Source organism: Loxodonta africana, chromosome 6, assembly GCF_030014295.1.
Source record: "Loxodonta africana isolate mLoxAfr1 chromosome 6, mLoxAfr1.hap2, whole genome shotgun sequence".
Classification (NCBI taxonomy): Eukaryota; Metazoa; Chordata; class Mammalia; order Proboscidea; family Elephantidae; genus Loxodonta; species Loxodonta africana.
This window is the reverse complement of record NC_087347.1, coordinates 33282942-33297729: the sequence shown is the minus strand read 5'-3', so window position 1 is coordinate 33297729 and position 14788 is coordinate 33282942. Positions and strand designations below refer to the sequence as shown.

Genomic DNA, 14788 nt, shown 5'->3' with positions numbered 1-14788 from the left:
TCTAATGCCATCATGAGAATGCATCTAGCCTGACAAGTATGGTGGAGTGTGTTATCTCATTTTCATTCTCTATTAAAATTTTCACTTGTTCAGAACTCAGGGGCTACAGGAGAAAGAACTAGCAGGCGAAAATAAGTCAAGGACTACGCGTGTTTTCACATACTGTGAAAATGAGTGACTGAGCTACAGAGATCATAAAAGCAACGGGATATGGATACAACGTCTGTCACCTCACTGTTATGAAGAGTTAATTTAGTTGACTTAACTTCCATTTAGGAAAAAAAAAAATTATAGAGATATTATATGTCTTTCTAGAGAGTCTAAAAAGTATCATTATTAAAATACTTTAAAAAGTTGTATTGCTTTATACATTGGATGAAACTTAGGGCTATTTAAAAATAAAATTAGAAATTATTTCTAAAAGTACCTACTCATAAGCTTGGAAAATCTCATTTTTCTTTGTTTTGCTTCTTGAATCTGATAATTTTTCATTTTTACATGTGATGCTGCTGGTATGTGCACCGTTAGTTTTTTTCCTTGACTGAAAGATGTTCAAAAAGTTTTCTCTTTAATATTTACATCAACATATCTAATTTTGCTACAACATAAGTATCTGAATATTAACTACAAAAGATTTCTAGTGCTTAAAATGGAAGGAGTAATTGATTTTTTTCCTTCAAATACTGCCATTTTTGGACCGAATACTTCAACTTTTTAAAACTCTGTCACTAAAACACTGTGGTCTCCAACTAGTTACCTAGTTTTAAAAATAAAAATACAAGTGGACTTCTTACAAATGTCAAGTATGTTGTTTTGGAAGGATGTCTAACTTGTGATGTTGATACGGAGTGTTGATCCACAGAACTACATTCTGGAAAAGCACTTTAGGGTAGTTAGTAGTATTTAAGATTTAAAGAAAGGGCTTCCAAGTGGAGTCAGAGTTATGGTGATGACTAATAAAAACGGAACAAAAAAAATGATTAAAAATTATCTCATGGCATCTGAATTAAGGTATCTCAATGTCAAAAGAGTTTCAAAGTTAAGCTAGACAAACCTGATTTATGTTCTGAAAGGGCTTATAGTTTACAGGGAGTGACAGCAATTTAGGGATCATTTAGAATACAATGTGATACATTCTGTGGTATCAAATAAGGGGAATACTTAACTCATACTAGAGGAGGAAAGGAAGACTTCTTGAACAAAGTAGCATCAGATGCAGGAATTTAATTGTAAATGTTAGCCACGTAAAAGAACATGAGGGGTGGAGAAGCTGCTGGGAGGCTCAGAGGCAGGAGGACATGACTTGTTCAAGTAATTACTTATATTTCAAAATTATTAAAAGTGGAAAACAGTGAGAAATAAGAGGTCGGATAATATAGGGCTTCATTCAAAAAACCAAAGAATTTCCGTTTTATCCTGAGAGCTATAGGATTGAAGGGTTTTAAACAGGGGAGTGTCCTGATTAGTTATTCATTAGCCAAGAGTGGTTAGGAAGTTTCTGTAATAGTGATCACAGTGGCCTGAACTCGTGTAGTGGCAGTGGAGATGAAGCAAAGTCAGTGGAATGGAGAGAAAGTTACAATTGCTAGGACTTGGCAATTATCTGGACACAGAGAATGAGAAGGAGAAAGAAGTTAAAGGAAGCCCAGGTTTCTGGCCTGGGAAACAGCATGGTTAGCAATGAGATAAAAAAGATGATGAGTTCACTTTGAGGAAGACCATGAGAGTAAGAGTCATGCCCAGAAAGCACTTAGATATGGTCTCAAACTCAGGAGAGAAATCTGGGCTTGATACAAAGTAACTTCTGAAGCTATGGGAATAGATGGTATCACCCAGGCATAGATAAAGTGTGAAGAAAAGAGCACAAAAATAGAACCCGGAAGAACACCAATTTTTTATGCCCACCCACAGGCCAGGGCAGGAGGGTCTCCTGCCCTGGGCCCCATGTTCAGAGAGCCCTGGGTCTTGCTCCTCATGGAATGAGGAGCCTATGGGGCCAAGGGACACATTTATTTGGAGCTCACCTTCACCTCCTCTAGACAACACTCTGGGAACCCAGGACTACAGAATTCCTGGCCCAAAGGCTCTGAACCTGCTTCCAGGGCCTGCACAGGTCTCTTTATAGGGTCCATCCTCTTGGTTACCAAATGTGTTGCTGTTATACACACGGCCAGGCCTGAGAGTGGCCAAGGCACACCCTTTTATGTGTGTTTGTGTGGCTACAGTGTGAAAAGTACTTGGATGTGCAGACTGGAGCATCTACACACATGTGTGTGAGGCCCCTTTTAATACCAGACAGAACCAGAAGTGGGAAAACGGGGGACTGGCCTGCTGCAGACCAATGGGTGGTTCTGCCTATGCTATCAAGTTTTGGTGTGGATTCCGAGAAATCTGAGAATTCTATATTTGAAGCCTGTCTTCCAAGTTAGGCGGTTAAACATATTTTAACAGTTTTTCTGCTTAACTTAAAATATTTAGGCATATGATTAGGTGCTTCCATTAGTATTTTCGACCCATTTGCATAGCTGTTAAAGAGGACTGAAAAAGACAAGTCAGAGAAACTGGAGGAAATGCAAGAAAGATCAGTGTTATAGAAACTGAGGAAAGAGAGTTTTTCAACAGGAAAGGACCACTCAGTAGTGACAAATGCTGTTCAGGTGTCCTATAAGGTATAGCCTAAAAAGTGTCCACTGGATTTGGCAATATGGAAGCTGGTGGTGACCTTCACGTGAGGTGGAAAATGAGGAAGAAAGTCAGGTTACATGCAATGGGGGATGAGTAAAAAGAAGTTATGAAAATCAAGTACAGAGAATTCTTTCAACAACTCCATCTTTGAGACCTGGGTTTGAAAGAGGATTTTCTTTTTTCAATGATGAGAGTTTATCACATTAAATGCTGACAGAAATATGCTAACAGACGGGAGAGGTTGAAGACAAGTGAGAAAGACGAAAAGTAATAGTGTGAGGTGTTTGAGGGGACAAGAAAGGAGAATTTCAGAATAACTCATCTTAATTAGAAAAAATGAACAAAGTATTCATTTGGGTGCACATAATTCCATGGGTTTGATGATAATATACTGAAATCATTTTCAATTGATTTTTTTTTTTCCTGCAGATTTAGATAAGGTCATCAAGGAGTGAGATAACGTGTTTGAGAAGAACAGAGAAGGTTTGAAACGGGCAGAGCGAAGAGTAGGAGAATGACTGTTCAGAGATGGATTAAAGACGTGATGCTAGAGAGTATGGATGGGCCAAATGATATTTAAGACCATTTATTCATTTATATAGAGTGAAATAAATTGGTAAAGCTGTGGGATTTTTTTTTTTCTAAAAGTACTAAGCACTGAGATGTAGATATGAAGAAGCCACTTGGTCTGATTCACTAGAGAATGGGGTTTTGCCAGAAGATGATAGAAGAACAACAAGGCAAGGAGTCAAAAATGTTGGCAAGAAAGGTAAAAGCAACTAATGATGAAATCTAAGCTGCATAGGAAAAGAGGAGGAGGAAAATAGTTATACAAATAGTTTAGGGAGCATCTGCCTAGAGAGCTTGATGAGGTAAAAGAACAGTATTTATCTGAGGAACATGGAAAAAAGGAATTTACAATAAATGCTGAATGACCAAATTTTTATTTCAAAAATCATCACAGAAATAGTTACCCAACCTGCTGCTTATTATATATTACTATTAGAATGTGAAGTCCAAATAAAGGAAAAGTACCTCGATTTTTTAACAAAAATTTACTGTCATATTTAAAGTCATATTATAATTTAAAAAATTCGTTCATACTTTTCTAAGGAACATAATCAAATCAAACTGAGATTAGCACCTCTAAGTCATAGGAAACATGACGAAAATGTTCCAAAGAGCAGAACTTTATAAACTGAGAAGACAGAAAGAATGATGACAATGTATTTCACATTTTCTCAATGTCTAGTTGAGATATAGGCATTTAATGGACTTCTGTCAAATGAATACAGTTTTAAAATAACTGAACTGAAGACATAAAGAACAACAGATGATAGAGAGAGAGAGAGAGAGAGGAAGGAAGAAAGGAAGGGAAGGAGGAAGGGAGGGGAGAGGAAGTAAATTACCTAGAGCCCAATGCAGGCCTTTGAGTATAAACTCAGGAGTCTTAAACTGACCTAGTATGAACTATCATCCTTTGAATCCCCCTTTATCCTTCTTTCAGTGATCACCCCTTTAGCTACTCTAAAAGTGATATTTTGGTGATTTGTTGGTTCTTCAACTTTAGATTGAAAGGAAACTCTCTCAAGGTGTTTATTGAAGTAAGAGGATTTCTTTACTCTTTCTTCCCTGAAATAATCAAAGGAAAGATTTTTTTTCCGAATCACCATTTAACACATGTCAGAATGTCCCACAGTGTTCTTTTGAATATTTTTATCTCTTCTTTTTATCTTATATAATGTCTAATAGATATATATATAATAAATGATAATCTTTATATTGAGTCTCTATTATTCATACTTTTTTTTTTAAAGGTTTGATGCTTTTTGTATCCTAGACACCTCATCAGAATAATCAGAATAATGCTAAGTCTGAGTACATCAAAGACTAAGTTGCTCTATTTAAGAGCCTGGAAATGAAAAAGTCTAAATATGTAATGCTTAATCTTCTCAGTCTAAAACCATCAGTTTGGGTGAAAACAAAGTAGAACCTATAGATCCACATATGAACCATTTTGTATGTGCATTGTATAAGATTTCTAATGTAGAATTCTGAAAAAAAAATTACAATTAGCTCTCTTCACTCTAGATCACACAAAGAAAACAGTTAAAAACCTGATGCTAATGAAAATTTTAAAACAGAGTATTAAACTGGCAAAAAAAAAAAAAAAAAAAAAAACCTGTTGCCATCGAGTCGATTCTGACCTACAGTGGCCCTGCAGGACAGAGCAGAACTGCCCCATAATGTTTCCAAGGCTGTAATCTTTACAGAAGCAGACTGCCACATCTTTCTCCCAAGGAGCGTCTGATGGGTTAGAACTGCTTACCTTTCGGTTAGCAGCTGAGCACTCAACCACTGTGACGGGCCATACCATTTCCCATTAACTCTTTATTATTTTTTAAGTAAGTTAAGAGTTAATACATGTCATTTCAACTTACATTTCATTTCATTGCAAGACAGTGAGCTACTATTATCAGTCCCTCCCTTTATTTCTCTTAGACCCATAGGCCTAAGTGTGTGTGTGTGTGTATCTGTGTGTGAGTGTGGTGCACACGGACTGGCAGGGAGTAAAGAAGAATGGAGAAAAGAGACTGGTATTTATTTCATGAACTGAAAATATACCCTATAATTTTCTAAGATGTGGGATATGCCTTTGGTCATTAAAACTACCTTTTAAAGAAATAAAAGCATTTTTAATGCTTACCCACAAACTTTTGTGGAGTGGAGCTTTTACGTTTTCCCATATTCCCCGTGAGCTTCTCTATGACAGCAGGTCTCTCAAAAGGCACCAGAGAAATATTGTTGTCCATAATAGGCTCTTGTTCCTTACAATCTTCCATAGGAGGTACTATATAAAACCATACAAAAAATGCAATCTGATAATTTCTTCAACATTTTGAAAGATATATAGCTGAATTTGTCATCTGAATATGTGTTATACAAACGTTAAGCTAGTATACTTGAATAAAAGCAAGTAGAAAGAATAATGTCTAGCGTGAAAGTATACTCTCTAATTTTACATACACACACACACACAGAGACACACACACACAGGATCTGTTTTCATCCAAGTCTCTCTCAAATCAATGACATAAATTGTTGCTTCTATTGGTGGCAAATGTGTTTATCTTGTTTCTCATCTTATTCCTCTGAAAGAGTTTTTTTTTACACTGATTAAAATCAATAGTGCTAAGGCTACACTATTCTCCAGGCTTTCGGAGTTTATTTTTCTAAAATAATTTAAGAAAGTCAACTTGATTTGCAGGAAAGCTTAAACAGACACACAGAGTTCAGTTTTTCCACCTAGGTATTTTCCTGCAGCTTTGTGGAGCTGAATGAGCTGTAAGCCCTACTGCCCCAGTAGCTTAAATGCCAGCATAAAGCAGCTTTCATGAAGGAGATCCAGATCTGAACATGTCTATGCATAGTAAACTGTAGCAGCTTTACGGTTGTAATTTATTTTAAAAAGAGCTCGTCAGTAGGATAAGAGAATCCATATCCAAACTGGCACATTGGCTCACTAAACTACTGCCCTAATTCATTTCAAATCAACTCTCCAATGCTGCTCCTACTTTCTCCCATTTCTCTAAGTTGCTATGGACTACTATATTAGATACTGACACGTGGCATCAAAAAAGATCTTAAAAAAATTGTGTTTGAGTGGAAATGCTGTCAAAGAACATTTAAATGAGGATAAAGTGACATCCGAGACAGATCAGTTGATTAAAACCAGTGTTCACAGGAAAAACTGTAATTTATTCTTTCTTGATTATTATTGCATGCTCCCATTGCACTTGTCTCAGTGCTGTCTGGAGCCCCGAGGGTTTCATATCTTCAGATTCAGCATGCACTGTAAAATGATTCACTCTGCTCCCTTCATTGGTACAGGGTATCCCCACTGTGTGAAGGGCAACACTGTAAAATGATTTACTCTGCTCCCTTCATTGGTACAGGGTATCCCCACTGTGTGAAGGGCAACACATTCTCTTTTATAAGGGGATTCTGCTGCCTGATGCTAAAATAACATGAGAAAGCAAGAGACCAAAGTTAAGAAAGTCCAGTGCACAATGCAGGTGACCTATTTAATAACCAACTCAGGTTGCTGATTTTGAAGAAATAAAAAGTGGCATCAGAAAAATATTTTCCTAAACCAGACATGTTTAAAGAAATTCATCTTCAATCTAAGTTTTGGTTAACCTGCTGTATTCTGGTAGATGGGCAGAAAAATTTAACCTTTAATCTGCATTTTATAAGAGGTCCTTTGGCTATGAATAAGGAATTCTGCAAATACTGGATGTAAATTTGGGGGAAAAATCTAAGACAAGATTCAGAAACAAGGAAACACTTAGGTCATTTTCTACACTGATACAATCTATATCATTAAGTGGAAAATGTTAAGCCTCAAGATACTATATAGAATATTATATATTCTTTTACAAACAAGTAAAAAGCATATATATATGCATAGATGTGTGTGTGTGTGTATATATATATATACATATATGTATGTATATAAAAAAATACACACACATAATTTAACAAGATATACAGTTAAAGTAAAACCATGTATATAAAAAGAAAAGCAAAGAAAAGATTACCAAAGAATTCAGGTAAGCGAGACAGGGCAAAACGGTGACATAGTGGTGGTTTGGCACCATGTAATTAGACATAGATTATTGTCAAAACCTTAATCTTTCTTTTGGGTGGTGAATTCACAGGCACTTATTACATTATTAAAAATAACTAAATAACTAAAAAAATAGCAGGTCAAAGATGAAAATATGTCACGAACCAAGATCAAAAATGAAAGAATGAAAAAAATTGTTGGTGTAAATTTTGCTAAAAAAACTGCTAAACTGGTTAAAAGGGTTTGCCCCAAAATTGAATATACTAATTAGTTTTGAAATGAATAGCCTAAAATTTGGCAGTTTTGCTTTAAGTTTCACCCTGAATTTTCATATTTGCACACATTTAACACTCAAAATGAAACCTGGGTATGGGAACTGCCCCACACCACATCCACTCAATTCATATTTGGCCCAAGTTCAATGAAGCTCATGTGAACTGAAAATATTGACTTCAGCAGAGCTCTTGTCTAACTTCTACTTTACTATAGGTCTTTACATGTCAAAAATTCATTCTGCTTTTACCAAATCAGCAGTAATAATAACAATAACTGACATTAACTATGTGCTAAGTACTGTTTTAAGGCTTTGCGTTTAATAATTCAAGTAATCCTCTCAACAATCCCAAGAGATAGGTATTATTATCATCTTCATTTATATACAGGGAAACTAAAACTCAGGGATGTTAGTTAATTTTCTTGGGGTTAGCACCTAGTTAGTAGAGAATGTAGGGACTGAGTGTAGCAGTTTGGCCCCAGAGCCTGGGCTCTTAACCACTGTGCTATACTTTTCTTTGGAGATGTAATTCTAGTGTTAGCTTTTTATAAACAAGTTTGATATATTTATAAGGTCTGCCATTGAGAAAAGACCTGATACATTTTCTCAACTATGTAACTAATCTGAATATTTTTATTTCATGGATTTGGGTGCAACCCATCAAAACATTTCTGGTTATATATTACTTGAAAGACAAGTTCCCTAGTTAATTCAATAATGCATTATCATATACTGGGGCACTTATCTAGGCTAAAAATATAACAATATGCCAACTTCACTTGTTGGAGCAAGTTTCATAACCAAATATCTTTGATCTCATTTTTGAAGTTAAAACCAGGTTAAAAATTATTTATACTTACATAATATCATTATCTCTACATTGATGCATCAGGAAAACAGAACCATAAAAGTGTTTAAAACATAGCTATTTTTCCCAAATAATGAACTAAAAATTCAAATTCCAAGAAGAAATAGTCTGAAGGACCCAGATTAGGTCACATGTCCACCCTCTGGACTGACAATCCCACCATGCCTGCCACAGGAGAAAGACAGTTCTCTCAAGGAAAATGGAAGCCCTGTTACCAAAGGAAGGGGAAGGGATGTTGGGTAAGCAAAAACAACAGATGGCTTCTATCTTGTCACCAAAGTTTTCCATGTTGCTGAATCTAAAGAAATCTTTTCCATTATCTTAGTTATCTCCTTCACAGCATTTGACAGTTTTGATACTTGCTTTGGCTTCTGTGAAATCAGGTCTTCCATTTTCCCTCTCTGCCCTTACTCATCTTCATGGATCTTTTTTTTTTTCCTGTTGTGTCCTTGGCCTTCTAGATATCTCACTCTTTACTCACCACATAACTTTATTAAAATCTTTTACACTTCCATCTACTACATTTAAATGATGGCTTCTACACCTTTATTTCCTATCCAAATCTATCTCATGAGCTCAAGATCTAGATTCACCTTCCTCCTGGACAGCTGTACTTGGCTGTTTAACAGGCACCAAAAACATAGTGAGTTAAAAAACTGAGCTACCCATTTTTCTCCATAGACTCTTTCTGCTTTTACTATTCCTCATCTCAATTAATGGTGCTATCTACCCCATCATCCAAGCTAGGTACCTATGGCATATTCTAAATTTCTTCCTTTCACTCAGTCTCCTGTCCCTACTCCTTCCTATCACCTATCCCCACATATATACATTGAGGCATCACAGGTTTTAGATTCTACATCTGTAGTTGCTCTCAATTTCATAACTTTTCTGTACATTCCAGGCTACTAAGGCCACCTCGACCATTGCAACAATCTCCAAATTGGTCTTCTTGCCTCTTCCTTTCACCCTCTACTCTATCTCCCACATTTCTAGCAATAAAATGCAAATGTAATTTTTTTTTTTCAGAATATAAAAAGTTTTTGCTTAGCACAACAGGTAGGCCCTTCATGTTCTGCCTAGAGACTATTTCTTTAATCTTATCACTTCCCAATTTCTCTTCTTTCATGAACTTCACTCCAAGTACACAAAGCTACTATAGGTCCTTAGGACACCACGGTGTTTTAGACTTCTATTTCTTCATATATTCTCTTCACATGAAATACCCTTTTCAACTTATTTAGCAAGTTATCTTGCCTTTCAAACTCAGTTCAAATATAACTTTCCCTGGAAATTCTTCTTGGACACCAAGTCTGATTTAGATGTCCCTCTTCTATGATCCTCTAATACTGATCATACAATGCTCTAATTGCTGGTTTTCTTGTCTATTTTTTCCAATAGTTGGTGAGTAACCTTGCAGCACGGAATGCCTTTTGTTTGCCTTTGTGTCTCTAGTACCTCGTATGATGTCAGACAAACACTAAATATTCAATAGATGTTTACTGAATCATTCAATGAAGGAAATGATGCCACTCAATGGAAATAGGTCAAAGAAGAAAATATGCCTCCATATTTGGGATAGAGAACTTCCCTTTCCCAAACACTTCAGTGTATAAACTTAAGAAGATATATTCTTGCTTTAAAGTTGGGCAACCTTTTGGTTTATACTTTCATTTTGTCTTCAGGCTAAGGCAAGGAAGGTAATTACATAATTTGGTTTTTAAAGCTATTTGTTCAAGCTGAAAACACTTGAAAAATCAGCACAGAGCTAACTTTCAAATAATATAAATGATCTGTCAGAAAACCCAATTCAATATTAGCTTTATTTCTAAAACTACGAGCCATGAAATGCCTCTCTTTCCCTCAAAAGCCATTCAACATTTACTAAGAATCTTTTATTCTACCTCTAAAATATCTCTTCAGTGCTTCATCCTGGTCTCTTGACCTGCCACTGCCTTTTCATATTTTCCTTGGCATTCTAACTTCTAGTCTCTCTCTCACTACCTCCTTCTCCAGGCAGCCATCTATCCTATATTTTACACTGGTGACATTTTTCTTTAGAAGACACAAATTATTATCCCCCCAGTGACGCCCCATCAGTTATACACTGAAATTCAAGCACTACGCTGGCATGAAAGGCTCTCCCTTCGCATCACAATCTATTATTTCAGTCTCATTTTTTACCATTTCTTTAACTCCAACTACGCTCAATGTTCAGGAACCTGTCGATGTTCTTTCATACCTCAAAGCCTTTGCTGATGGCAACTTCTCTGCTTGGAATGCAAACTCTCTCTGTCCTGTCCCCATCTAGGCAACTTGTACTCATCCCTCATGCTCAGTTCAAACACTAAGAAGCTATTTTATACTTCTTCAGACATAGCTAGACCACTTCTACATCCTTGATCTTGGAGAATTGCATAATGCCTTTATTAGAGGTTTTGCTTCATTTTATTTCTCCTTTTTAAAAAATGTATGTACTCCCTACAAGACAATAATATAAATTTGTAAAAGAAATTGTATCTATTTATCATTATATCCTACAACATTCCATAGAACTCGGCACAAAGCAAGCTGACAAAAAAACAAGAAGAAAGCTTTTTGAATGAAATGAAAGAATGCCTCTTTTACATTAAATTATTTCTTTATTAAAAGGGCCAATGTGGGCATGTTTTAAGAAAGAGAGGCTAAGAGTTACAACTATGTCAGATATGAGAAAAAAAAAAGACAGTAATTAGTTTAAAGGAGCTAATGGCAATGACAGAAATGGCAACCCCCATATCTACCACTATAGTTAAAATAAAAAAAAAAAAGACAAGATGTAGCAGGATAGAAAGAGAAAAAAGGGGATAAGTTTGAATTTCATTGTGGTTCTGTTTAGAAGGAGACACACACCAACTTATGTATATAAGACAAGGTTAATGACGAATGCCATTAGCATTTTAAGCATACTTTTCTCCCTCACGGCACTTATCACTTCCTACCTCATACAGTCAATTTCCCACTAATCATGTTAGCAAACAGAAAAAGAAATTAAGAATAATTTCAAAGTATTATTACAACATATCTAGAAAAAATATGGTATGAAATGGCACTGATATTAATTTATATAGTTAAAACTATGTACAATATTGAAGGCCATATTTTTTGGGTCTATAAATGGTATCAATACCTGCCCTTACCCCCTACTCCCTGGATTTGCCCTCTGCTCTACGAAGTGCCCAGTCTCTTTCCCCACTTCTCCCCAATCTGTACCAACTTCAGGGCCACTCTGTAATGGGCCCCTGCAGTCAAAGGCTCAGCAATCTGGGAAATTAGCAAGTGGAAATTGATGTTAAGGCCCTAGCTGTTTAGAAGGCATGCCCTCCTCCCCCAATACACACGCTTTAATTTTTTTTTTTTTGGTTAGCACTTATTCTCTAACTGGTTAATCTGTCTGTAACATTATAAATACTTTTAGGAGACACTCTTTCTTATTCATGTGTGTATGCACCACAGAGTTCCACAGCTAACTATGAATGGAAAAACAAATTCATCTGTGGATTTGTACACATATAATCCTATCAAATAAGAGAAGAGTACAAAAGAAAAACTAGTAGTGGTGCCACAAGGTGTCTTTAGAAATCTTTGGCATGCCTCCAAGCCTCCATCAGCTCCCTGCCTGAAGCCAACCCTAAAACCAACATTTTAAACAAAAACAGTGTGCATGGTGGGCAATGAAACCCATGACAAGTTCCTTAGATCTGCTGTAGAAATACATATATGGGACTTATTTTTGACTAAAATATTTTGTTTGAATATACCATCTCTTTTCAATTTCATGCTAGCCAAATTCTAATTCTCCTATGGTACAAGGATTTAAAAAAAAAAAAAACCTCTGTAAACCTCAGAAAATCTTTTCTGAATAAAACTAGCAGTTCATAGGTTTCTAAGTAAGTGCAAGAGAAATAAAGGAAGTCAAATAATTTGCAGGGCCACAATTTCTCTAATGCCTATGTTATTTCTGATAAGAAACAAAACCTTATAAGGAATGATAAACTTATTTTTTTCTTAATATCTAATGCCCTTAAATGTAACAGTAAAAAGAACCATTTATTGGGCCATTTTTTTTTTATTGTATATGCAATCATGTTTAATTCTCACAGCAGGCCTGTAAGCACCACAGTCAGACAGACCAGGCTTGTTGGACTCCAAGATCACCATTTTAACCTCTATGCTCTGTATCCTATGCTACCCTCATAAGTCCAGGTAATGCATGCTTATTTACTTGCAACACATGGATTTTCAAATATGCCCGTTAATGATGTCAACAATATAAAAATAAATGGACTAAATTACAACAAACTGGAATTCAATTGGACTATTTAAATTATATAAACTGTCCTTTATACAAGGGCATGTTTCCATTACTTAGGATAACAAAATAAATATTAAAAAAAATTTTTTTTTAAACTCCAACTTGACAACAAATACTCCTTAGCTGTCCAATAAACACAGCTCTATGGTATGTACTATATTAAAAAAAAACCTCAACAAACACAATGACAATAACAACAACAACAACAAAAAACCCTCAGGAATAATCCCTGAGCTGGCTATGTCTACAAGTCACTAAATAGATATAAAATTAAAAACAACTACCACAATTCCCAAATATACCATTTAATATTGGCCAAATTCTTTGTGTCTTATTGAGAAAAGCTATAAATGTACCAATGTGTTAGGGTTTTTGTGTGTATTATTTGAATAACAAAATCAATCCGTGTAAAAATATAATTAATAGGACAAGACCCAAAACCCAAAACCCACTGCTGTAGAGTCAATTCTGACTTGTAGCTACCCTACAGGACAGAGTAGAACTGCCCCATAGAGTTTCCAAGGAGCGCCTGGTGGATTCAAACTGCCGGCCTTTTGGTTAGCAGCCATAGCACTTAACCACTACGCCACCAGGGTTTCCTAGAACAAGACAGACTCCCTAAATCTAATGAATTAAATACATTTCCTGTATAAGGCTGATTTACAAAAGTTAAGTTTTGAGGAACAGAGAATTACCAATTGATAAATCTTAGGTGTTGCCTTACTACCTGCCACTGTGTGTGCTGGAGATTAGGATGTTTTGTTGGGGTTTGATTTTTGAGGAGGGAAACGGTGTTGATACCTAATTTTAGTCTAGGTTGTTTCCCATACTTGTAGAAACCAAAATCGGTAATTTACAGATAAATCCAAGAGAGACTGGAGAAATTTTAAAATTGTATTACTGATCACTTACCAAAGAGAGATGAAAAAGTGTGCAAACAACCAGTTCATTCTTTTAGGAAACCTAGAGACTTATGTGTAACTATCTCCAACAATTTGGTGCAGTTAATGAAAAGGAAGAGTACACAATACCTCCTGTTGTTGAATTCAAGGCTGGCTACCACTGCTTATGTTAATATCAAATACAAGTTATCACAAATAATTTTGGAGTATCACAAAAATTCAATACAGCTTGTTTGCAAAGTATCCCAAAGTTCAATTCATTAAAAATGCATAAGAAGATAATCCCATACAAAGTTAATGTGATCTTAAACTGTTTCAAATGGACTAAGATTTTATTTTCATTTTTGAAAAGTGGAAGGAACTATTTAGTCCACAAAACACCATAAAAGAGTATAAGGCTGAATGAAAATAGCAAATCTCATTTTTACCCACCATGGTGACTCATGACCTGCCCAGCAGCCTCCATGCTGACATTCTGGAGATAGTTGTGGCAGCGTTCCTTGTGCTCCTCCAGTGAACTACGCTGCTTGTAGCTTCGTCCACAGTAGTTGCACTTGTGAGGCTTACCCACTGTGAAGAGAACTCAGCGTTAGTATGCTCTAAGTCTCATCCTAAGCATAATTAACAGCCAACACTTGGTAGTTTGGAGAAAGTATTTATATGCTTTTTAGACTTAGATCTCTCCTCCTTCACACTCTGATTTAGGCAAGAAAAGAGAGTAAATTTCTACCAGGTCTCAAAGACAGCACAAGATAGGCAGATCGTACCTCAGGAGATAGAGGAAATACTGAAATCAAATTCATGCTCTGTCTGTGTCCCAGACCATGAGGGTATGATGATCCATCTTCAAATTATCTGACTCTTAACACTAACATTTACTCTTATACAGTTCTATCTCAGCTTTGACTCACTGAAAAGACAAATTAGGAGTGTCCTAGATACAAGATGAAAATGCTTTTTTGGGGGGGGGTAAGGGCAGGGAATTTTACTGAAGAAAACCAAAATGCAACAACTCGAAAGGTCATTGTTTAATAAAAAGAGATTATTCACGGGTACCAAGAAGACTAAAAGGAAT

General features: G+C 35.9%; 1 protein-coding gene across 23 annotated transcripts in view; it reads right to left on the bottom strand.

The window, feature by feature from the left end:
• IKZF2 (IKAROS family zinc finger 2) overlaps nt 1-14788 on the bottom strand; it is a 305347-nt gene that overhangs the window by 124429 nt on the left and 166130 nt on the right. For 21 of the 23 annotated variants that reach the window (XM_064286717.1, XM_023541832.2, XM_023541830.2 and 18 more), the window contains 2 exons: nt 14146-14283; nt 5393-5536 (listed from right to left, as the gene is read on the bottom strand). In XM_064286717.1, the coding sequence (XP_064142787.1) occupies nt 5393-5536; nt 14146-14283 (282 nt within the window). The remainder of the gene's footprint in view (nt 1-5392; nt 5537-14145; nt 14284-14788) is intronic. The other 2 variants (XM_023541843.2, XM_064286718.1) reach the window with 1 other exon arrangement.